The 26,167-nt window shown below is 31.5% G+C and overlaps 1 protein-coding gene across 3 annotated transcripts in view; it reads left to right on the top strand.

The window, feature by feature from the left end:
- The window catches only part of LOC135133164 (short-chain dehydrogenase/reductase family 16C member 6), a 97,780-nt gene that overhangs the window by 53,651 nt on the left and 17,962 nt on the right, over positions 1-26,167 (top strand). The window contains exons 1-3 of one of the 3 annotated variants that reach the window (XM_064061456.1): positions 2,001-2,174; positions 20,741-20,761; positions 22,400-22,735. In XM_064061456.1, coding sequence (XP_063917526.1) covers positions 22,486-22,735 — 250 coding nt within the window. In that variant the 5' untranslated portion in view covers positions 2,001-2,174; positions 20,741-20,761; positions 22,400-22,485. Of the gene's footprint in view, positions 1-2,000; positions 2,175-20,740; positions 20,762-22,399; positions 22,736-26,167 lie in introns of those variants that run through there. The other 2 variants (XM_064061455.1, XM_064061457.1) reach the window with 2 other exon arrangements.

The raw sequence follows: 26,167 nt of genomic DNA on the forward strand, positions 1-26,167 counted from the left end.
ATTTTTCTTAAGACCTAACACTCATTATGATTTTTAGATTTTTACTTGTAAATATTGCAATCAAGTACGTCGGCCGACCCTCTATTTTTACGTTTTCTCGAGCTTTCATGACTCCTATAGTAAGAAGAAATGGGTCTCCCGTTTCCGTCTGTCTGCGGTTTATCCGGATTTTTATTAGACAGATAATTTCCGAAAGTACTGGACCGATTCTTGTCAAATTTTTTCGATTTACTTATACAGGATGACTCAAAAAATTAATGAATTCGTGAATTTATTTTATTGATTTAATTAAGAACTGCAAAACCAAATGCTTTGAAATCGTGGATATGTTTTAAAGTTATCATAAGCATAGTAAATTTCTAATTAAAATGTATTTCTCATCCCCCCCTAAAAACTGATGACGATACCTCAAAATTTTGCTGAATAAATTCTATCCTAAATATGCAAAATATGATCAGGTTATACTTGTAGTTTATAATTGCATTAATATTTTTTAAATTTGCTTATATAGGGTGACTCAAAAGAATTAATGAATCAGTGATCAAATTAAGAACGAGTCACCCCATTTTCTCGAAAATGTGAGAATACGCTCGTCGGTAAGAATAATTATAATAATAACATTCAGAATATTTTGTTCAATTGAGGCTTATGAATAATTTTAGTCATCTGTTTTGATGCGATAAACTCATTCAAATGAAACAAATGTCTACGTGACATTCTTCCGATGTATAAATATTAACATTTTCAATACTACGCATATTGCTCAGCTTTATTCCCGTTGGTAGTGTGCGGTAAATATATTTTTTTCACACATGACTTTTTTGATGACTTTCGCGTACGGATCCGGGAGGTCGAACTTCCCGGACACGTGTTTTTTGCTTTCTGTTGCCATGATAACCTTAAAGTGGTCCGGAATTGCCAAATTGCTAACTGTTTACTGCGCTGTCAACGTCGTTGTTTATAAATAACTCACAGTTAATCTTTTCGGTTTAAAAGTTTATTGGTTGCAAAAAATATTGTACACAACACGTTCGTGAAACCTGTTTCCCGCATTCCCGCAACCGTTCGTGCGAGAAGCAGGCTATCCCGAACTAGTTGTGTTAGTAAATTACTATTACAATGTCTGTACTTCTGCAGAGACGGTTTATACGCATATGCTTATAATACTGGACCATGAGGCCCCCGAAGTTAAGGGACGCCGTCTGGCCTAAATGTAATTGAAAATAAAATTGATTTGTTTTTAATTTGGTTATTACAAAAATACGATTTCGTCTTCGACTGACCCATATGATCTCGAGATCGTGCAAAATGCAACATTGGCGACTTCCGGGCGTTCTACTGATTTGTTTAGTTTGCAGTATCGTTTCTCATTCTAATTTTGCTTTTTTTATCGTTCAATAAAAGTATACCGTACACTTTTGAAATTATTGCATTTGCATTAATATTTTTTCGATTTGCTTATACAGGGTGAGGCAAAAAAATAATGACAATTTATTTTATCGATTAAATCAAGAACTGCAAAAACGAATGGGGGGAATATAGTACGCTATTATTAGTGTTACTGCACCAACCTAAGTTGAAATACGTGTTCATACAAAAATGATGATTGGCGATATCACAAAATTTTGTAAAGTAAAAACTTGTTTAAAATATACGCGTCAGCATGATTCGTTACATTTAATTTAGCATTACATATTTACATATGTTTATTTCAACTTATAAGGGTTTTCAAAAAATATAAAATCCGCAAAATAAAATTTTATAATTTTTTGTACTGTCGAAACAACTTTCGACCATTTTTTTAAGTAGAATAGAAGGACTCCGATAGGATATCTTGTGGAAATTTCTAGAAAATTATGTTCATATTTTCTGCGTAAAAAGATTGTTCGAATGACTGTTATTGGCATGCTGGCTTTGTATTTTTCCCTACACCCTTACTTTTATGCAGACGTTCTAATGTTGTGCAGCGCAAGCGCTCCGTAGACCGGCATGCGCCCCGACGCTAACCCATTGACCACACACGCCAAATACTTTTGTTTATAACCGAAACCGACTACTACCAGTTGCTAAACTATAGTGAACGTGTAATGACCGCGGAGTTTCTTCAGAGACATCGTTCTGAACTTACGTACCTTTGTGAAATGGTGGAAACGGAAAATTAAGCAACAGCACAGGTTCGTGCACTAAATTTTCACTTTTGTTGTCGGAGGATCAAATAATGTAATAATTATCTTTCACTTATTATTTATTTTACCACTAAATTTTCCGTTTACTGCAAAATTTGCGACGATTTCCTAGATCTGTTTTGTTTTTGTCGTGTTATAAGATCGATAAAGTCACTGGACTGAGTACGTTCACTTCGTTTCGCTTTTGACTTGAATGGTATTTTGTAATGTAATAGTCTGAACTGTTAGATAATATTGGAAGGATGTCAAGGGTAATAATACTTGCAAAGCACCTTTCGTCAAGAAAAGTGTAAATGTTCAGTAAGGCGTTATAAAACTTTCGGGTTTGATTTTTTTGCCGCGGAAAAACACCGGCTCGCTAGTGTTCATGCGCACAAATGTTGTTATACGAGGATAATCTGAAAAAATTGCCTTCTGAAGAAAAGCCTGTTTTTTTCACGGGCTCATTGTTAACCAGTAATACGGTTTTCTTGAATTTAAACACAGTTTAAGTACCCCACCTCTGTGGATGTATAACTAAAAACGTTCCATTTGTATATAATAAAATTTTACAATGTCATAACGAGGAGTTGGGTAAGCTGTTCACCCACTGAGTGTCCCACCAGCTTGGCATGCGCCGCTATTGTTCAACCAGAAGAAGGGTAGCTAAGAATAGCTCGGATTACTGGTTTTTTACTTGTCCGGTTTTAAGTTTGAAATTTATGGTGGGTATGAACCGCTGGCGCTGGTTTAAACCATCGTAAAATTTTATTGTATACAAAAGAAACGTCGTCAGTGTAAGTACTATAGTAGTATAATTTCAGTTCTCAAAATATATTTAAAATAGGGTTTGGTGTTCACCTAAATACATATTTGCTAAAATCATTGCTGATCATGGAAATAATTTAATATATATCTGGAAGATCTCAAGTATTTGGCTTCAAGTATTTTCGCAAGAGATTAATTATTATTAATTATTATTATTTATGTTAGTATGTAGAAATTCTTGTTTACTTTATATTATCTCCTTCTTGTTTTTTTTTTTTTTTGGTATTAATAAGACTTTAGTTTCTATCAATTGCTCTGTAATTGGTTCTTATGAGCTGTTGGGCAATTAACACATTATTATTATATTTTTCATATGAAGAATACATGAAGTAAGTAATAAGTTCAATAATTTAAATACTATTTGAGTGATCAGGTGTGTGGTGGATACAAATTTCATCAGTGAATTGACAAAATTGCTCGTATTTTTTATAAAAGAGTACAACACTGCCGACGAATTTGTATTCTGTGAACTAATGATCTGTTGTTAAAGTTTGTCCAGTATTATAAGAATTTTATGGACTCCCAACGTTAATTCGTTTAACAGCCCAGGCGTCAATTCTATTGTACAGGTAAAGAGCCTGTCAGGGGAAAGCCGATGCTTTCTGTACCTGAGTTCGCCCCGCTCTTCAGCTGTACAATAAAATTGACAACAGGGCTGTAAAACGAATTAACTTTGGGAGTCCATAAAATTCTTATAATTCTAGACAAGCTTTACTAAATTCGGCACCTGTTTTTCGCATTCAAACGAAATGTTTATTTGTCTGTGATGTCTTTATTTTCTGTAACTCTGGATAACTACTATCATACAGTTTATGAACTCATTTTTCGTTTGATTGGTTTTCATTGACCTTAATTTTATTTTAAGAGTGAACTTAACGACAGTAGGACGTGTTAATTATATGCAAACTGCAATAAAACGTTTTAAAAAGCTTCTTACAACAAACTGGGTGCATAGCAGTGATACCTTCAACTTGTTGTAAAATTTTAGATGTTTCTTCAGTTTTTGGCATTTTAAATTAACATTTTTTATGTTTTCGTGATCTTCGATAAGTTTCTACAGGTTTGATCATAATTTAATGGTATTGACTCTTTTTGAGGTTTTGAGTCATTTCGAAATTATTTTTCCAGAATCGAACTTCATTGTTCGTCCCTAATAAGTAAATAATAATTACAACAATAGTCATATTACTTAAAGTGGGGTTATATGAAGACATCAGACAACAATAGGGATAGAAACATCAAATAAAGTGAAACTACAATTGAAAAATCTACATTCAGAAGACGATGGAAAACAAACCAAAATTTCATATTAGAGAATTTTATTTTTAAATCGGTTTTTTATTCAAAACGACCGAAAATTTAAGAAAAAGGAACAGGGAAGGAAAACAGAAAAAAGACTTACAGAATATCAGAATTAGGTACTAGTTAAAATTTTACTAGCTAATAATCTCCTTTTCTTTGTACCGCCACGAATTTTTCAGATTATCTCTGTATTTTAAGTAACAAATTTAAAGAATTATTGCAGTGCCATAAGTCCAGATAAGATCTTTAAATTTAAAAATGAAGAATGTTTTTAAACAATCATTGAAGATTTCAATATAAGGAAATTAAATTGCACAATGTATCAAATATCCCGTTTGGAGCTTTATAGTAGAATCTGTGGTAGTAGAGTTCACATCTATTTGCAAAAAAGTTTAATGGCTGATCAGTTGGCAATAATACACCTAAAAAATGTAAAACATGTCCATCAACGAAAGCTTCTCTAAATTTATGCCGTTAGCTACTCTATTTAAGAGTGTTTAAGCATGTGAACTGACTTACAACTTACAAGTTTGGACAACATATTTTTAAATTATTTTTTGCCCCCTGGATCTATGAACAACATACATTCACAAACGAGTGACGTTCACCACCAGTGTGGTAAAATTAGTCATTTTTTTTTATTTTTTGAGATCCTTAAAAGAAAACGGCTCAACAAATACTATTTGCGAAAATGCTAGTTAGGTAAGTTTTTGTTTAATAGAACATTTGAGAAGTAAAAAAATTACTATTTTCAAAATGACAGCGACGTTTTTCTTTTATTACAAAGTATTTTGAGGCAACGCCTATTACAAAATTATGTAAAACAGTTTACTCGACAGGGCTCGAATTTGTAACATTAGTACATATAAAGTAAAATTACGTTTGACAAAAAATGTATCACGGTACTTGTGCGTTGGGCATTTTACAGTGTTCGGTTTTATTAAAGCACTCCGCTTCGCCTCGTTTCTCAACATTAAAACCCTGCCTGTAAACTGCAATTTACCGCAAATAAGTTCTTCCGCCTTTACTATATGTATACGCGTTGCGGTATTATTAATCACTAAAGTAATGTTGTGTGTAAGAATTTTATTAGCCCAATTAAAATTTGTTAACATTTCATTAATAAAACAGAGAAATGAGGTTAAATTATTGTTTGTTTTTTTCTGATTCCTTAACCGCAATTAAATAACACTTTTATGCAATATACAGGTATGTATTTATCTTTTGTGGATTCGTCCACAGATAATCATGTGAGTGTACCCTAGCTGACAAATGGTCAATTTCGTGTTTTCTTCACGTGTCGTAGTTCCTAGAATATGAGAAACTAGCTCTCATATTTCCTTCTGTCTGTTATCTGTTGCCGATTTTATTACTTTCACATGTCTAATAAAATCGCCAACATACAGACAGACGACAGTTAGGCGGAAACCGAAGATCAACTTCTACATAGTTTAGGATAACATGAAGTTAGACAGTCGCTATGTTCGCCTTAGAAAAATGTATTCAAAGTTTAAAAAAAGCAAAAATTTATGGATCATCAGATTTATAAAAACTAAAGACATCGAGCGAAAAACAGAAATCTGGTGATCTTGTATGTTACAGGTTGCAGTTGAAACCCGTTTTTAGCTAAAACGCGTTTTCTCTAGTTAAAACTAGTTTTTACTAAATGCTTTTGCTACAACTAGAATTTACTCAATTTCAGTTAAAATTATTAGCTCTAACCAGACAAAACGCGTTTTGTCGAAATGATTCAGTTAAAAGCTGAATTTAAAAAAATGCTATACCTATGTATTGCTTTTTAAAATATGTACTTATTTATTAATAAATCTTGCTCACACATTCATGTCTTTAATATTAATTAAAAAATAATAATCTCCCGCTCAAGCGAGTCGATTCCCCCTCACTCGTCGAGTCTGGTGACGTCTTTCGAGCAATCAGTCGAAAGGCGTTTTCTCTGGTTTTAACTGATATTTATTTCTTAGACGGCAGTAAATTCTACTTGTACCAAAGGGGTTTTAACTGTAAAATATATTAAACATAAAAAGAGAGTGCTGAATAAGTTTTATTAAATATACAACATACCATTTAAAATAAAAGTTTGCTATCTGTAGGTATATTGTAAAATTAAATGGGGTTTTATACATATTAAAATCTTATAAATTCAGTTGTACAAGAATTCTACTGTTCTTGCCTACTGTTTTAATTTTTTTACATTAGTTTTTTATAGTATTTTACGAGGCGAGCGGTTTAATTTGAGAGAGCGGAGTGAAAAAAACCTTTTACTTCAGAGCTACGTGCATCATTTTATTGGTCAGTAGAACTGGTTAAAAAAATTAAAAACAATTCTTGTAAAAAGTTATAACCTTGACATTTCTATGACTTGATTTCAAACCATAGCAACAAAGTATTCATCCATAGTTCAAGTTTGGTGGGTATAAATGGTTATTTATTCTACAAGAAGGTAAAAAGAAAATTTATCCACGAATAAAAAGCTTGTCTAACTAGCGAGCATAGCGAGCGAGTTGGGTAAATTTCATGAGTGAGTTTCGTTTACCTTCGGGTGGAATACATTGTTTTTTATACTTTTATCGTTTTATTTTTAATATTTAAAAATAATAAAATGCCGCAACCTTTCAGTGCAGTATTTGGCTGTGGATTTTACGCAGCAACCATTGTTTATTATTTTCTATGTCAAACTTTGTATGAAAACACGTCTTCATTTACAATGGATAAGGCATTTTAATATTTAATTAAAGTTTTTTGAATAATTAAAAACTGGTTTTATTAATTTGAAATTTAGTGAATCAGCGAATATTAGAGTAAATATATTTCGATTTCTACTTCTACTTCGGTTTTGAAAGTTATAAAAAGTGACTGAACTATTACAACCACGTTTAAAGTAAAAAAATTGACGTAAATTAAAAGTCGACGTGTAAAGTGAATTCAACCTGAAGAACTGGATTTTCTGTGTCATCAAAATTGTGTAAAGTGCGATTTTACAGAGTGCTGAAGAATAAAAAAAAACCAATTGTCAAACGTCAGTTTATGAAAGTACTAGGTTTTGCTTTTTTTGATTTGTCGGTTTTTGTTAGTTTTCCATCGATAGTGTTTTCATAGTTTTCTTGTTGGGTTTACAAGAATATTTTGTATGTTTTTCTAAAGTTCATGTTGGGCATTTTTTATTTTTATTATTTATAAGTGTATATTTCATTATAATGAGTTTTTGTTTTTACGAATGATCCACATCACGATATTTTTTAAGTAAACTTTGTTTAAGACAAGCGTATACATTGTTATTAGTTGTTGTTTCAATATAAACAGGATTTAAATATATGTGTTATATTTCAAATACTTAATAAGTATATCGATTATTTAGAAATTTAATGAGCTGGATATTCAAAATTTTGAGATTGCATTATTCTAAATTTAATTTTGGGCCCAAATTTTTAAAAAATATGTATAAATTCTAATCTAATAGATGCCATCTTTTTCTTAAAATGATCATATTTAATATTATATAGAAACGTTAGATACATTTAAAAAAGTTGTTATTAAGAAAACCAGGCTATCAGAGCGGAAGAACAACAAAACACGTTAGGTATATAGTTAAAAAAATATTCAGTTCTTTTTGGACCTGATGAGTGACTTAATAAAAACTTCTTTTTAATGACGTCGACCCTTAAATAACTTATTATTTACCGTGTAGTAATAGATTCTATTGTAAAAAGTTGAACAGATTTCCAGTAGAATCAAAAGCGATGGATTCAAACAGATTACTCGAAGTATAATATATAACTCAAATAACTACGGTTGATTGATTTGTCAAATATGGAAACTGTTTCGTGACCTCGTACAAATGTACTCCACGGTTTTAGTAACAGTATCGAAGTCAAAAACTAATACAATACAAATAGGTATATACAACAAAACAGTAGCAGTTTTTTAATTCTCCAACAAAATATACCACAATTTCGACAGCATACTTACAATGTATTTAATATTTGCTAACATACTTACATTTTAAAATTTGTATATTAATAAGGATTTGTTTAATTTTATTTTATTTTAATTTATTATTTAAAGTTCCTTGACGTTCACATCTGAATAAGAAAAACGGAATAAAGCATGATTATTTGATTAACAAATAACAAATAAGAGCCACCTATTTATTGCTACACTAAGTGACTTGTTAAGTATTTCATATTTTAATCGAGCTAATAAAGACTGTGTGTCAATTTTACATGAATTCTTACTATATGTCTTTACATCGATGGCACTGGTCGACAACCAAAGGTTGTTTTTTGGCAAGTCGTATTATCAGTAGTAAGATCGCGAGACCAAGGGAAATTACCGCGAATTTTCTCCGAGGTCGAGGGGTCTTTTGGCAGACTATCTCCTGAAGAAAATTTAAACGCAAAATCACTCCTCTGTATTTTCATCACCATCACTACGTAGTAAACAAGTCAGAAATTCTGAGTTTTTCGAAAATGTGTTCGCGCTGCGGGACTAGAGAACATCAAATTGCGAAAATGAGTGGACACGGCTGTTAACTTCTATAAAATCCTACCTTCAATTCAATGAATCAAGAACTGCACTTTTATTAATTTTATTCAATCATGTTTCTCAACAGGCCGGAGTCCCAATTAGAGGGAAATATGGGACATGCACACACCCAAAAGTATTATCTATTTTTTTTATCAATTGGTTCATGCAGGGAACTTATCGATTGATAAGTTTCCGGCTCCCAAAAATGTTCGTGTAAGTCGCCATGGATTTGCCAAAATTTGAAAATTCTATCAATTCCATTGGCGGAAATTTTCTGAAGGAAATAGTCGAGATAATACATATGGCTACGCTAATCCGCGTTCATGATTTAGAAATTATTCGAATCAATACATCAGTACGTGATAAAAATGTGACTGTCAAAGAATTACATGAAATTTTCTTTCCGTTTATTAATGTTTATAGTTAGCTAATGAAATCACCGATTAAATGAGTTTTATGTCCTTGCCAAGAAAAACTGAACTGAAAAGAAAGAAAATTAAATAATCAAGAAAGTAACTATTTTCCAATAAATACAGGCACACCCCAGGGATCTGTTTTGTATCGTTTGCAATTTCTCATGTATATAAATGATATAACACTAGTTCTGATGGTGAATTGATACTGTAGTATGCGGATGACAGTCATTTTGTCAAGCCATCAGATGATGTACTTCAGTTAAATAACAAAATCTTAGGTAACGATATAATTTCTTGCCGCTTTTTAGATCAGAAATTAATTCTTAACCATTCTAAGACTGCATACTTGTCACTAAAGGATTTCCTCAATATATAAATAATCGAGAGTACCTACTTGTCTAATGTTGACAATGTTATCAGTAACAATGGTAAAAACATTTATTTTACGAAATCTGGTCGCATCAAAAGCACTTTTGAGTATATACCTACTACGCTCATGTACACTGTTAACTAATTTATGGTACCGGGTGACTATTAATGATTTTGAGAAATTTTTCTGTTGGCAATTCTGAATTATTGGCAGCAATTAATGTTAACATCACAGATGTTAATTTTGATAAGAGCGCCCCTAATGCGTCTTAAAACATGATGAGAAGATGACCTGGTGCCCTAAATTTCATTTTGACAATCAAGAATGCCATCATAAAGTTTTAAATACTTAAAAAAAAATGCAATCATTAATATTCGATATTTAAGCTTGGGGACAGTCGTATGCTGCAGAACGCTTATTTAGCTTAATCGAAATACGGAATATACCGAAGGTTACAAAATTTAAACACACCCAAGTCTTTGAACAAGAAAAAAATATTAGTATCATTATTACACGAATTTGAGAGAGTGTTTCAACAATTAGTGGAGGAAGTTTACACTTTCCAGAATTCAATGCAGGTTTTTTTGTTTGACAGCTGGTTTAATCGATATGGTTCTTAGTTATACATACTTGGTGATAATTACTTCAGCCATTTCAAGATGATATACACGTCGACCGTCGCAGCGAACCTTAACCAATTTCATGTTGTTTTTGTGTAGGGGTTTTTTAACTATTAAACCTTCGACGAATTTTTGTTAGGATAATCTTTAACAAACTTGGTGTCAAGGAAAAGCATACTAGACAAATTCGAAAATATTAAAAATAGAGGACGTTCTATTTGAAAAGTAGAGAAAACCTGCATTTTACATTTTAAAACATCTGAATAAATAAATCTTAATCTTGCTTAAACTTTTATACCAATGTGACCAAAAAGGTTTTTTGCGAAACTAGAACATCCGTCTTTAAAAATGGCAAAGTTGTACATTTTTAAAAAATCGCCATTTTTTATGTAGGTATAAATGTAAAAAACCTTGTCTCTGATCATTTAATAAGAATTTTTTCCTTTGTTTCTAAGAAATCTCCCAAAATACATACGGTGCTAGGTCTAAAAAAATAATCTCGGGTGTGTTCTGTTAAAAAATTGTTTAAAAGTTCACGGTAAATGTACAAACTTCTTTTTTCGCCAGCCGTCTTAAAAGATGTCACTTTTAACGTCAATTTTGGACGGAAAACTTGACGTTTTTGTGAGAGTAAAAAAAAGTTGCGTTACTAAAGTAACAACGTCATTTTTGCCTTTTTAATCCTAGCATTAATTTTTTTTTTTAATCCTAGCCTTAAAAAGTTAAAATTTTTTTGAGATTTACTTTTTGGCTGGCGAAAAAGTAGTATGTTTCATTCGGATTAAAAGTCAGTTTTTGACTCGCAATTTTGCATCCGCTCGGCTTCGCTTCGCTCCGCCTCGCAAATGCAAAATTTGCTCGTCGCAAAAAATGGCACTTTTAATCCTAATAAAACAATCTACTATTTCTAGACTCTTGAGACATTGTTATAAAGAATAATTTGTGACGTTATAACCACACAACTTCTGTAACTACCTATTTATGGAATCATTAAAATTGACTCTATACTGAATGGCGTGTTTTTAAATACATATGTACTTTTTTATAAATTCTGCTTTATCTAATAAATGTTTATACCCACGCAAATGAAACATCCTATATAGTATAAGACTAGGATAATACTGTGACAAAAATTAAAACATTTTTTAAATGTTTCATTATTTCCAAGAAGTTTTCTTTTTTTTGAAATAAAATTTTGCACTGAAAATACTAAATATATGCGTTACAACTGAAAGCAAATGACAATAAATTGCCAAGAACCATAAAAATAAATTCACGAGAAGGCGATATTAATTTCTACCTATAACGACTGCTTATCAATACTATTGCACCTATTTAAACTCCAATATCAACTTAAATTAGCAAGAGGTCTATTAACATATTTTCAATTTAATGATACTTTATAGTGTTATAAATTTAATAACGACATAAATTAATTAAACATTGTGATAAATTTTGGTAATCCAACGAAAACAAAATTTAGTAAGTACTGTAACTTCGTTTGAGATACACCTGTTAAAACTTTTTTGACTTAAGCGGCTTAAGCCAAACTACCCTTATAAGTCAAACTGGCTATTGTAAGCTTTGTGGACCCGAACCGCAAGATTATTACTCTCCATTGTTGGCATAATGTAGCTGTGAACTGAGTTAAGTAATACAATAACCAGTTTGACTTATAAGGGTGGTTTGGCTTAAGCCGCTTAATTCATAAAAGTTTTAACAGGTGTATCTCAAATGAAGTTACAGTACAATTAATTACACGTTTATGAACGACAGTAAAATGCGGGTGTTTTAGTTATATCTGCTTAATTTGTAACGTTTATGTGGTAGGTATATCAAAAAGTTTTAACTACCATATAGTTCAAATTTATCATGATGAATTTTGTAAATGAGTCAGAACGCAATAAGAAGCACATTATTAAAAAACACAGATCCTGTTTTATATATTACTTTTTACGTAGTCGCTATTCGTCTGCTAAGTTTACATTCACATTTCCCAGCTATTATACCGGGTGTCTGGAAAATGGCGGATTAACTCTCCGCTACGCTCTTAACAATCAACTGGTGAGTCTGGGAAAAATAGTAAAAAAAATCCTTCTTACATTTTGGTGGAGTTATAATGATTTTAAAATTGGTTCTTTTGCTACGTTTAACAACTAAACAGCTCATTCATTATCACAATAACTAGTAATAAAACTTTTAGTTAATATTTTTCTCGCCCATGACCATGTTTAATTACCATTTCAGTTAGATTGCACAAAGATGTGGCTGTGTTGTTTTTGTAATAATTTGATAAAATTCCATTTGACAACCATGTTTGCCTGATATAAAGCGAAGGTGGATTTCAGTCACTATCGTTGCTAAGAAACCAGAAAGTAAGCTGGACGTATTCACTCATTAGGAGTGTGCAGTGTTGCCAATTTGGCTTTTATAAAATTACGTTTTTTTCGTAATGTACATCATAAAGAATTTTTTTATTATTTTTTTGTTACTCCCGAAACCCCTGTGTATAACGTACTGAAGAGTTAATCCGCCATTTTCCAGACAGGCGGTATACAGCGTGTTATTGAAAGCTACGTACAAAATAAAATCGGCAATTGGTCTCGAAGTATGGGTGCTAAAATTAAAAAAAAGTTCAGGTAAAAGTGTTCTCCTTGTAGAGATAAAAATTATTAAAATTTATGTCCAAATTCGTTGTACGCCTCTGATAAAAAGGTCATCTGTCGTTTCTGTAGCAACAAGAGAGTCTCCTATTTTTTTATTATTGTTACAGTTGCTAGGATTTATTAATATAAAGTAATTTTACCTAGTTATCCTTCAGTAGCGTCTAAAAAGGTTGGATAGGGGTTAATTTTCCCCTTATAATTTTGATAACACAGATTCAGTTTTTCAGGCTTCTTAGACTTCGCGAAGAACTGTCAGTTTTGTTGTACGTACCTTTCAATAACACCCTGTATATTTAAATTTTTTTGATCTAATCAAATCAAATATATCGCAATTCACCATTCGCGAAGAGACTCATTGAAGTTTGAGATAATTAACACACACATTTTCACAGAATATAATTATAAAGTCGATTTAGTGTTAATTATTATTAGTGTCTTAAAAAAGAAATTTAAGTTTAACTACTTAGGAAAAGTTACTATTCTTTCATGGAATTTTTGAATGTGTTTGTTATATTTCGACGTGTGTAGACATATTTAAAATGTGTATTAACACAAATGTAGTTTATTATTATTATTAACATGACGATTTACGTTGTATGAATATTTTGAACAAAACTACACGCCCTAGAAAAAAAATCTGTTAAAAACAGATTCGTATCAGCAGAAAAAATTAAATTGGGAACTTGTATTTTCATTTCTTATTACAAAAAGTTTTATTTTGTAGAGCAGCGTTTTTAATTTTTTAAGAAAATCTCTTTTTAGTATATAGTTAGGCAAAGACTTGAGGAGTAAAAAATGATAGGATCTTCAAACGTGATTGTGGTTTGTGAATTGTAACTGCTAAATAAGGTAAACTACAACACATTTTGCGAAATATCAACCCTTTATGCATATACTGGATCCTCCCTTTTACTGAAAATTCTGGGTCATATCCTCCAACGACTGTATTTTTTTTTTGTTGTATTTTGGTTTATTGCTTATTTCTGTTACAACAGTAAAAAATTTTAACGACCGAAATCTTCAATTCTGTTCATTACACGTTAGAGTAGAATAATACGTGTTTTACTAAACTACAGTATAGCAAATTCAGCCAAATAATGGTAAAGAATTCACTAATAACTTAATAAACAAAACGAAAAACTAAATTTGCAAGACTGCACGAGTGCACGTACAAAATTTGTTGGTGTAGTATGAAAATCTTTATTGTACAATAGGTAACACTAGCAGTAAACGAAGTAGGGATGACTAAGAAACAATTATTCCTGACATTTATTACTTGCCTTTTAGTTAGTGTGCAGTAAACTTCAATATGCTTAGTTTCCATAGGTTTTATTATAAAGTTATGTTATTGGTCAATTTAAAATCAGGTACTAAGGATTAAAAAATCGGCACCTAACATGTAATATCCAACATTCGTACCACAAGGAATAGTGTTTTTCGATCGATATTTAAGCAAAGCAAAAGAACAACTAGAAATAATACAGTTATATGAACTGCATTCCTCTGCAATTAGAGTGGCTGTAATATCTAGATAGATAGATAGTTCATGTTCCGCACAGAGAATTGGCTTCTTTAACAAGTCTTGTTTTATCCATATACAAAAGATGAGTACCGTTTTATAATTTTGCTTATTTATATCTGTAATAGTTTTTAGACATAGAATTTTTTTTTTCAATATAACGTTAAAAAATCAGATGTAGAATTCCATGAGAACACACACTTATTAGAAGCTAATTGTTTTATTATTTTATATCATGAATTTGATTCTTTATGTTTTAGCAGTGGCATTATTTTCTGCCGAAAATTTTGCTATAATTGAGATAATGAATTTTTTAGTGTACGTGTTTTGAATATTAATGATCTCAACGCATTAGTTAATAACAAGACTCTAAAAATTTGCTTTTAAATATTAATACGTCTGCTAATAATTAGAACTTCATTCTCCTGTGTCACTTTGTAGGCCAGTTACACAGAAACCACTACGAATATGTAGGTTAGGGTAACACAAAAAATGTACGCTTTTTAAAATTTCATTAACTAATTATGTTAGCGATAAAAATAAAACAAAATGTTTCTTTGAACAGTACGACTTATTACTTAGAATTATTTCTAATGTTCACAGTATTCTGTTTGTGAAATACAACACATACATCATTCGTTGGACTGTACTTCAGGAGCTAGGGAAGTCCTGTCGAAATAATCTCCGACCAATTTTTCTTAATAACTATGCAGCAAAATTCAGTAGATTTTGAAAAAAAAGAGAAGTTTATTTAACAGTATTTTGTGATAAGGTCATCATTTTTGAATGAAATAAATAAATTATCAACACTATCAAAATGTTATTTGGCATTATTTGTTGACCACGGTATTCATAAAAATTAATAGATTAGTATAAATTATTCTACGCACATTTGGAACGGAAACTTTCAGCTCTCATTTTATTTTATTGAAGCTGATCTCTTAGAAAACAGTTGCTGCAATTAATAGTTTATTATGGTTTTTTCCCGTAAAAGTTTTCTTGTCGTTTTTGGGAGAGCATAGTAGTTATTAAAGTTTCACTTAATTATAAGGTAAAGGTTTCAATATTATTTTGCATATATTTAGCTATAATACTTAACATTTGAAACACTATCAAATATAACAGTAGAGACTGATAAACAGTGCCGAAACTAGCTATAGGCGGAGTAGGCCCTTGCCTATGGGCGCCAACGACAAGGGGCGCCAAATTCGTCCAAAAATTATGTTGTACCAACCAAGAATTATGTCACATTAATCTTTTTTTATTTTGAACGGAAACTCAGAAACATGTAACCGGTGCGACGGGATTTTTAATGTTTATATTGTTTTTACTTCCCGAGCGTAATCAAAGGAAGGATTGTAATCGACTCCGTCGACGGAATCTCTACTTTTAAGTTTTCTCGATCTTTCATGACCCCTACAGTACGAAGAAATAGGTGTCTGTCTGCCTGTCCGTCCGTCTGCCGTCCCGGATTTTTTTTAGACAGATAATCTCCGAAAGTACTGCGCCGATTGTTGTAACATTTTGTATTTAGATTAAGACTATCATGTAGATGCTAAAACACTAGCCAAAATTTGTCTAATCACCAATAATGTGATGTACACAGTAAATGGATTTCAAATTCTATAAAATAACATAGCGCTACACATGTAGTTTATAATAACATTAATAATAATATTTATTAATATCAGGGACACACAAACGTGTTTGATATGCGTCGTTGAAAAGTGGAAACATGTACAATAAAATTTGATAAAATTTATATAAACTAGTCACAAACACAAAAATTATAAAACACGGTAACTACATGATACACATATATATATAAACTGATATTTCAAATGAATATGTTTCGTGAGAATTCTTTTAATGTATATAATTATTATAATTCAGCTTTTACCAATTTATATTTTACTTGCTTTTTGAAGACACTTAACTGCATTGCTCTATAGTTCTGAGGTAACGAATTATAGATATAATTTGAGGGATTGGTAGTAACAGCTCTTTTCAAACAGTGTTGTTCTATGACGTGGATATCGGGAAATGTCCGTTTTTCTTGTGCAACTTTCGCTGATTAAAGCTTTTTGAAAATAGTTTTTATGTTGTTGATGAAAACATAGACATTCGTAAATATATAACCCGGTTTTCGTTAATATATTGTATTTTTTGAATACATCCCTACACGAATCCGTCATTTTTAAACCTGTTATTATTTTCATCGCTCTTTTTTGGATAACAAACACTTGATTGTTATCAGAATTTATCCAGAAAGTGGTACCATATTTAAGGATAGAAAAGAAATGACGGTAATAACAACTTATTAGGGTTTCGAGGTTGACTACTTTTTTTAGTTCCCTAAGCATGTAACACACAGTACTAAGTTTTTTAGTTATACTTTCAAAATGATAGTTCAATGTTAAATTTTCGTCAATTTCGACCCCTAGAAAATTTAAGTGTGACTCTATATTTAGCATGGTACTGTCAAGTACTACCTTTTTTACATAATTATTGTTGTTATTAATGTGATGGAACAGCATTAAATGTGTTTTATTTTCGTTAAGTTTTAGACCATTTGTGTGAAACCAAGTTCGAAATTCTGCAAGTATGAAATTTAGTTTTTCGGATAGATCTTTTAAATTTTGTCCTTATATTAGTACACTAGTGTCATCTGCATAATTTATTATATGTGAATCAGTTTTCTCAATATTATACGATAGGTTATTGATGTATATGAGAAATAATAACGGACCGAGTATACTTCCCTGCGGAACACCACAAGCAAGCTTTTTTTCATTAGATAAATATTCATGTCCGTTTTTTGAAATGTTAACTTTTTGTGTTCTATCTCTTAAATACGAATCAAGTAAGTTGTGTACATTACCTCTTACACCGTAGTTTTCCAATTTTTTTAATAACAGTTTATGGTTGACATTATCAAAAGCTTTTGATAAGTCTAAAAAAACACCCAAACCAATATTACTTGTGTCAATAATGCCGTATACATTTGTTATAAATTGAAAGATCGCTGTGATAGTACAAAGCTTAGTCCTAAACCCATGCTGACTATTTGACAGAATATTTTTTGCACTAAAGAAATATATAAGCCTCTCATAGATAATTTTCTCAAAAATTTTCGAAAAGGAACTGATCAAACTAATTGGTCTATAACTTTCCACTGAAAAATGGCAGCCTTTGTTATAAAGGGGTTTAATGATTGAGATTTTTAATTTGCTTGGAAAAAGACCTTGTGCAAATGATTTATTTATTATATACTTTAGTGGATCTATAATAAAATGTGCAATTTTTTTAATGGTTATACTTGGAATTTGATTATATCCGTGTGACTCCGTATTTTTTACCCGAAACGTTCAAATTTTTGGAAAAAAAAATCAATCATAATACAACATTCTGTGATTTTATTTTGAATCTGCTAAACCGAATGCGTTGAAATCTTGCAGCTATTTTAAGGTTATGATAGGCATGATAAAAATGTTTCATCAAAATATTTTTGCTTATCCCCTCCAAAAAATTTATGAGGTCAAGTCAAAATTTCGCCGAATCTAAAATGTAGAAAATGTGAAGAGTCTGTACTTGTAATTAATTATTCCGTTCAAAGTTTTTGGATTTGCAGATACAGGGTGACTCAAAACAATTAATGACATGCGTGTATTTATTTTACTCATTTAAGCAGGAACTACATAATCGAATACTTTCAAATCTTGGAGATATTTTCAAGTAATGATAAGAACAGAAAATTTTTGATCAAATTGTATTTGCTCATCCCAGCCTAAAAAATTGATGACGTCACCCCAAAATTTTGCTGAATAAATCCTAATGTACAAAATATGATGAGTCTGTACTTGTGATTTATCATTCCATTCATATTTTTCGGATTTGCGTATATTTGGCAGTGACTAAAAAAAATTATCATTTTATTTCAGGAGCGAGGGAAATTCTGTCGAAACAACTTTCGACCATTCTTTTTTATATTTGATCATATGTAATATCTGTTTTGTATAGGTACTTATAAAAAATATAAATAAAATTGTTCTGTAAAATTGCATTTTTATGTGTAGAGGGGGGCGCCTAACGCAAGGTTCGCCTATACCTAAATATTCTCTGGTTTCGGCACTGCTGATAAATTATATCAATGTAATAATTTTTACTGAATTAATCTGCTGCATTTTACTATTTTATGATGACAACTTTGTAATAATAATCACCTTAATAACTTAACTTTGTTCTGAAGGCCAAGTAGGTACATACGTATTTGGTAGAAAAAAATCAATCAAGTCAGCAAGTTATTGTATGTAACAAGCTTCCCAGTGTCACGAAATAGGTTTCTTCTATGCTGTTTAAAATGATATTCGATGTAAAAATATGTTCAGTACTTGAAATCTGGAACGTAGTGAGTAATCTATCAGTTCGGGGTTCACCAGAAATGGATCAGGTATTTTTAACATGGAGTGATAAGAAGGTATTTGTTTAAATCCAAATTATTTATAAAACCGGGAATTAATTCCATAAAAGAATTACTGAACGATGTTCATTTCATATTTAAAATTTTAAATTTATTAATATTTGTATCTATTTAGGTTAAGCTCCTAAAAAGATGTCTAATGGTGTTAGTTAGGTCGAGAGATCTAGAGGATTCTCATCATTCGAAGACATGTCTCTCAAAACAGTTTTCAAAAATTTGAAATCATATTTTTAGACAGGCTGCAAAAATTTTCAAGAAAACCTATTGTCGGAAAAATAATCCAAAAGCATTTATATGAAGGTTTATGCAGAGTACAAAGACTGGTGTACAAAGAAGCAGGTCGCTGGGACCTCAGAAAATGTGCTTTTAGTCTATTTTCAGAGAAAGAGAAATATAGTCGCTGAAGTTTGTAGAATTTTGCTAGCTGTTGTATCTCCATTATCTCTGTTAATGTTATCTTCCACCATCTACCAACTATCATGCATGTACTCAAGTAATGGTAGTTCGCACATTTATTCACTTTAAGAAATAATTACATCAAGTATTTCGTACATAACCTCAATCTTCTTTTTGAACATTGGGCGCAAAAGTTGAACTTTCCTACCTCTAAACAAGTCGACAACTAGTACCAAAAAACAGTAATGTGGAAATATTTTTGTACTTTTTTTTATGAAAAATATAATTTATAAATTGTAATTGTTAACTGAAGGGTTGGAAAGTTCAGAATTGAACATAAAATTATTGGTGATGCGGAAAAAGTTTTAGAAAGTAAATATTAATACTACAGAGAAACGACCTGCTAAGAGGTTTTGTATCAATTTAGACGTAAAACAACTCAAAACGTCTCTAAAAATAAAAAGTTGGTCGAAAGTTGTTATGACAACTCAATATTTTCACACGATTAATTAATTAATTATATATATACTCCTATTAGATATCGGAGACATCTTTACAAAATATACGTTTATCTTATTAATTTATATTTTTCGTGTAAAATTGCCAAAACTGCAGTGGCGGCTCCTCGGGGTGGGCAGGGTGGGCAATGCCCACCCTATTTGATTGTTTATGATACGAAGTAAAATATTGATTTTTTTTTTTTTTTAAATATTGTATATGTATACACAAATAATTATCGTCGTAAGCATCATTTAAGCCAACGGATTTTCTTCATTACATCCCGCAGTTTCCGCAACTGAGAAATTGCAGTGTAAAAAAGTGCGTCAGATCTCGGCGTTATACGGTTCATGTGAGGATGGGCTAGTCCACCCTGGTCCACCCTCTTGATTGTAAGCAACGACATACGTTCGGTTTTCTATGTACGTAATTGAGAGTAAAGAATTCGAAACGCGCGTCTTTGCGTATCCGTGCTTTCTTGCTGCAAGCGGGGCAGGACGCCCTGGCTTCAACGTATATCTCAAACGCTGCAGAATCGGATCTCTCAATATTCGATTCAAGGATTCAATAAATTAATTTCGATTTTTTTACTTCTTCTGTATTGTAAAAGTATAGAAGTAATTATTTTTATTACTCTATTGAAATATGGGTAAGGTACTTAGTAAGGAAAATAATGTTATGCGAAAATTCTTGAATACTATTGTTATAGAAAAGAGCAACACCATAATAATTAATAAATACTTTTTCATATCAAATGAAAATTTGTAATAACCATATTCTTGTATTATGACACCGTGTAAACTTTATAATGAATTATAAATTTAAAAATCCGAATAACTAATGATGAGAATAAGTAATACATTTATTATTGCAGTACGTATCTGACATGTGTATTTTTTTATTATTACATATGCATTTTTGTTTCATAAATTTAGCTGTAGCAGAGTCTACAAAAGGTAAATATACGCTTAATTTATTATTTAATTCAGACTGTCCGCACAGGTTTGTTAGGCGTTCGCTCTAGCATGGGTGGGCAAATCCACCCTGAAAATCGGAAGCACTCGGCATGGTTCGTCCTCGTCGGAGACACGACTCAATTGAATTCAGTCAGATCAGAAACTGCATTGTGGATGGATAGTGCATTTAATTATAAAATGTAGCTTATTCAAATTACCAAATAGTTAGGCGGGTACCAAAGTAGGTACTTTCTAGCAATTTTTTTTAATGGCAAATCCTACTGTAAGCTGTGCAAATAATATTAGAGAGGTGGTAAAGAAGGCATTAAAGACATTGAGTTTTTGTTTTTAATAAATAAATTCAGTAGTATGGAACTTGATATTTATGAATTATTTGTTTATAAATTAAGATCATGTCCCGAAATGAAACAATTGGTCATCACAAACTCTCGTGGCAGTAATAAAGGCTTTAATCAAAGTTCGGACAATAAATATTAGGCTCCTATTGGTTGATCGGTAGTGAAACAACAAACAAAACTGTTGGAATTATCTGCTATTTAACTTAAAATTAAATTACGAATACTTTAGAATTCCACAAGAAGAGCGATATAAAATATATCGCTACTGCTTTACAAAAACATGACCAATCTGAATAAACGAAAATTACTTGGAAAACGAAGTGAAACTATAGAAAATTCTCTTAAATTCGGCGTTTATTCGATATGATAATTTTCTTGGCTACACAAAAACATACATTTCGGGGACAAGATGAATCGCAAATTTCTCTTAAAGTAAATTCGATGATAAATTTAAAAAGTTTTTTGGAGGAGTCTTTGGTGGTCTTCAGAACGATTATTTTAGAATTATTTTTATTTTATTTGTTATTGTTAACTTTGTTAGTATTTTGAGAATTTACGTTTTGTTTGTTTGGCATTTATAATTTTGCTTTTACAATAATTTTCCAAATTGCTGCTTTTCTAAGTGTAGCTTATCTCAAAGGTTTAAAATTTAATGTTTTCTCGTCATGTTATTTCAAAATCTTTACATGTTGCGATCATTATTTGAGTTTATAGTTCTATAAACTTCTAACAAATCTATTTATGTGCTGAACCTTTTTTTTGCTCCTCTTTCCTCTTCTACCAAGAGTCTTCGACGTTCTCGTTGGTTCTTGCTGACCGACATTGTAAGTAACATTTATAAAATAATATATATGTAATATACCTACATAAAATATTTGTTATATTATATTGATTGACATGCAGCACCAAAACAAAAACACGTTCTCACAAAAATGATTAATTATATATATGTATATATTTTTTTTTCATACATGTTATAACCTACCTATAATGCTTTGCCCACCCATCAAAAATCACCACGAGTCGCCACTGCAAAACTGTTTGGATTATTCCCTCAGCACTTGAGCTTTCACTACGCCTGTGGGGACACCTGTATATTACTAATAAAATAACGTAATCATGTTTTACCATAACTAGAACTGCAGCGGACTTTATTTATTTAGACATCCGATGTAAGTGCAGCAGTAAATGAATGGTGTTCCATGATAACGTTATATCATAAGTAGAACGCCCTCAATCATGATCTAATCATTAATTTATATTGTTAATTATTTTTCAGAAACATCATCCAAGTGACCTTCCTTAGGGACAACAATGTTGATAGTTCTCAACTTACTTCAGTTCTAATTACCAAATGACTAACAAATGGCGCACAAAAAGAATAACAACATTTTCAAGTCCCTCGTAGATGTTCTTGGCTTCTTGCTGCTGTCTCTCATAGTTGTGGTGAAGTCAATTGTTACATACATTCTTCCGGAAGCCTACCAATATTATAAAGAACTTAAAGGAGAAGTAATCCTTATCACTGGAGGTGGTGGAGGACTCGGTCGTCTTTTAGCTCTCCGATTAGCCCGTTTGAACGCCATTGTGGTTCTATGGGACGTTAACATTAAAGGTAAAATTGCATAAAAATGTATTCGGTTCTTGGGTAACGTCTTTTACAACAGTTAGAATTTCTAAGTCGACCGACTTACCGAAGCATATAAAAAAAAAATTAGTCGAAGGATGTTTCGACAGAACTTCCCTCGCCGGTGAAGTACAATCAAACATATCTAGCATTTTCGAAATATTATAAAATTTGATTTTGCGAATTTTATTTCTTTTATAAGTAAATCTAAAAAACATTAACGCAGTGATAAATCACAAGTATAGACTAATCATATTTTGCACTTTTTCGACAAAATTTTGAGATGACGTGATCATTTTACCATCTACACGGTATTCCTAATATACATACAAAATTTGACTAATCGGTTCTGTAATTTAGAAGATTATCTGTTTAATTAAAATCGGCACAGACGCGGACAGACGGCAGACAGGCCTATGTTTCCTTACTCTAGGGGTCATGAAACGTCGAAAAAACATAAAAGTAGCTCGATAGACTCGATTACAATACTTCCTTAGCTTACGCTTGGTAAGTAAAAATAGAAAATTCGGATTTAAAATGTAGAACCAACTGCCAATACAAGTTTTAAATCAGTTTTAATAAAGAAATTCGATTTGAATTACTTATTATGTAACCTGCAGCTTATGAATCTATTAGGTGCCGTGATTTCGCAGAGACTGTATTTTCCAAAAAGATGGAACATTTAAAAAACCGTTAATTTAGTAAAAGTCTTTTTGTTTGCTTGTGTTAAATCAAAAGCTGAAGGATCAGTACGAGTTTTACAACAAACCGCAGTTCAATAAACATCATAACTGCAACAAGTCATGCAGTGCACGATTTCTTGTGACAATACGACCGGAAATACAAAATCTACGAGTTTGATGACCTCTGGCAAAACACCCAATCTAGATTCATCTTTAGCAGAAGTTCAAATATCAAGTGCATCTTAATTGCTGATAATTTCACTTTCTTTGCTATTGCGCAAGGGTAGTCCTACTTTCACGGCGATGGGAATGTGTCTATCTTAGATATTAGTATGCAGACTTCATCCTAATTTGATAGTTTTCTGTTGTTCAAAAGTATTTAGAAAAAGTGGCGGATCTGCGAAATTCACATTCGAGCCACAACAAACGTTCATTTATTTAGGAATTTATTAGAGCATGAAACAACAATGCTGTGAATGGGAAATATCGCTTAAGTAACACTTTCTACCCAAATCTCAAATAAATGAATAATTACAACAGAAAATATTTAAATTTTTAATTTGGTGTTTATGATTATCTTTTTTTTAATAATTAGTATATTTACATGTATTTTTAAAATAACTATGAATTATTATGGTGAAAAAACTTTCTTTTATCATTGTGACACGAATTTTCTTACTGTGCGTTAGTACTTTTGCTTTTATAATATCATTAACTTTCTTTTTCTTCAATTGTATCTACCTGCGAAGATACCTTATCAAGAATTAAATTATAAGTTAAGTATTGTGACATTTCGTTTTTTAATCAAATAAGTACAATAAAAACAGGTGCCCGCCTCACTTTTACTTTTTGTTATAATATTTGTAATTATAGTGACAGATTATAGTGCAGTTTGTTGCGTATTACACCATAAATGTCTTAGCCAAGAACACCGAGAGATTTTACTGAATAACACATAAAAATGTCACTTTGGGACACTGATGTTTTTTCATTCAGAAGCTGTATTACATAAACTTCCTTATCTTACGCCCAGGAAATAATAATAAGTAAAACAAACGCTTATCCATTCAGTTTTACTGGTCTACATTTAAATACTTAAAATGTATACGAGATCTTGAATTTAAAGCTTAAGAATTCGCTTTATGAACTTAGCGATGTTTTCATTACATTGCTCTCTTGTCGTCTCGTAGACGCTAATATTTTAAGTTAAAATTTTTTTATTACAAAAATTTGTCATCGAACTCCGGACCAGTTTCAATGTGATTTCCTTATTATTGCTAAAGTGGATGATATGTTTATTACAATAAGAATAAAAAGTTGCTTTGATTATGAAATAATATGTTTTCACAAAAAGTTTTTGGAATTTTATTGCATGGTAGACGTAGCTACTAATTTTAAAGATATTATCTTTGAAAGTCTAACAAGAACTACCTAAATCAAACTACACATATACATTCTTAAAGGAAAGGATTCGTTTACGTCCAATATGATCTCGTTGGGAAAGAGTGATATATAAAGTTGATAACTTGATAAATCGTCGTTGTGATTTTAAGAAAGTACAAAAATACTGTGGCCTCAGGGTCTTTTTCATAATTGTTTTTTCTGTGTTTTACAAATGATTTCCTTGTAAATTTTGATTGTTGCAAGCATCACTTAAAATGATTGAATATGTTAGAAGCACCGTGCAGATAGTAAAACGCTAACCAAAATTTGTCTAAAAGGTGATCCATAACTTACGTCACACGTTACGGGGGAGGAAGTGGGTACACAAGGTCGGCTTACCAGTTAGCGTGTCCTGCTTGCAATGCTAAGGTCTTCAGTTCAGTTACCTTCCGCATCTCACTTTTTACTTCCCGAGCGTAAGTTAAGCTATTAGACCCGTAATCTCCGGAACTGCGGATCGATTGTTGTCAAATTTTGTATGTATATAGAAATATCGTGTAGATGATTAAAAGCTAACCAAAATTTGGCTGATCACCCCCTCAACAATTTAATGACGTCATTTCAATGAATTGTATTTTAAAATGGGTTGAATGTTATACAAAAATATAAGTTGACAAGGGCAGTGAAGGAATGAATGTCGTAAAACCACAATATTCGTTGATACACTATATTGTACAGTCATGCTCACATAAATCCCGTCCAACCTCATTTTTACAAAATCAATAGGATGGATGCAAATTCAGTTTGTCATCTGGACGGGATTTACGTGAGCCTGACTGCACCTAGTTAATGTTACTATTTCATTTGTTTTAATGTAACTACATATCTGTAAAGTGGCATCTCATCTAACAGATCTTAAAATAAAGAATGCAAATGTATTTATAGTGTTTGCAAATAATTAGAAAATAATAGTTGTGATTGATGCCATATGTAAACTTGGTTCACGTTGAAACATTAACCTTTTTAAGGTCACACATTTATATTTTTAGCCGTGTTCTCTTTTTACTTCCCGAGCGTAAGCAAAGGAAGTATTGTAATCGAGTCCGTCGGCCGACTCTCTACTTTTACGTTTTCTCGATCTTTCATGACCCCTAGAAGACGAAGAAATAGGTCTCCCATTTCCGTCTGTCTGTCCGTCTGCCCGTCTGTCCGTCCGTCTGTCCGTCCGTCTGTCCGTCTGTGCGTCTGCCGTCCCGGATTTTTATTAGACAGATAATCTCCGAAAGTACTCGACCGATTGTTGTGAAATTTTGTACTTATATTAAGAATATCATGTAGATGGTAAAACGCTAAC

This window comes from Zophobas morio, unplaced genomic scaffold, assembly GCF_036711695.1.
Source record: "Zophobas morio isolate AGI-343-1 ecotype UQ-CSIRO unplaced genomic scaffold, CSIRO_AGI_Zmor_V1 ptg000021l, whole genome shotgun sequence".
In the NCBI taxonomy this organism is placed as follows: domain Eukaryota; kingdom Metazoa; phylum Arthropoda; class Insecta; order Coleoptera; family Tenebrionidae; genus Zophobas; species Zophobas morio.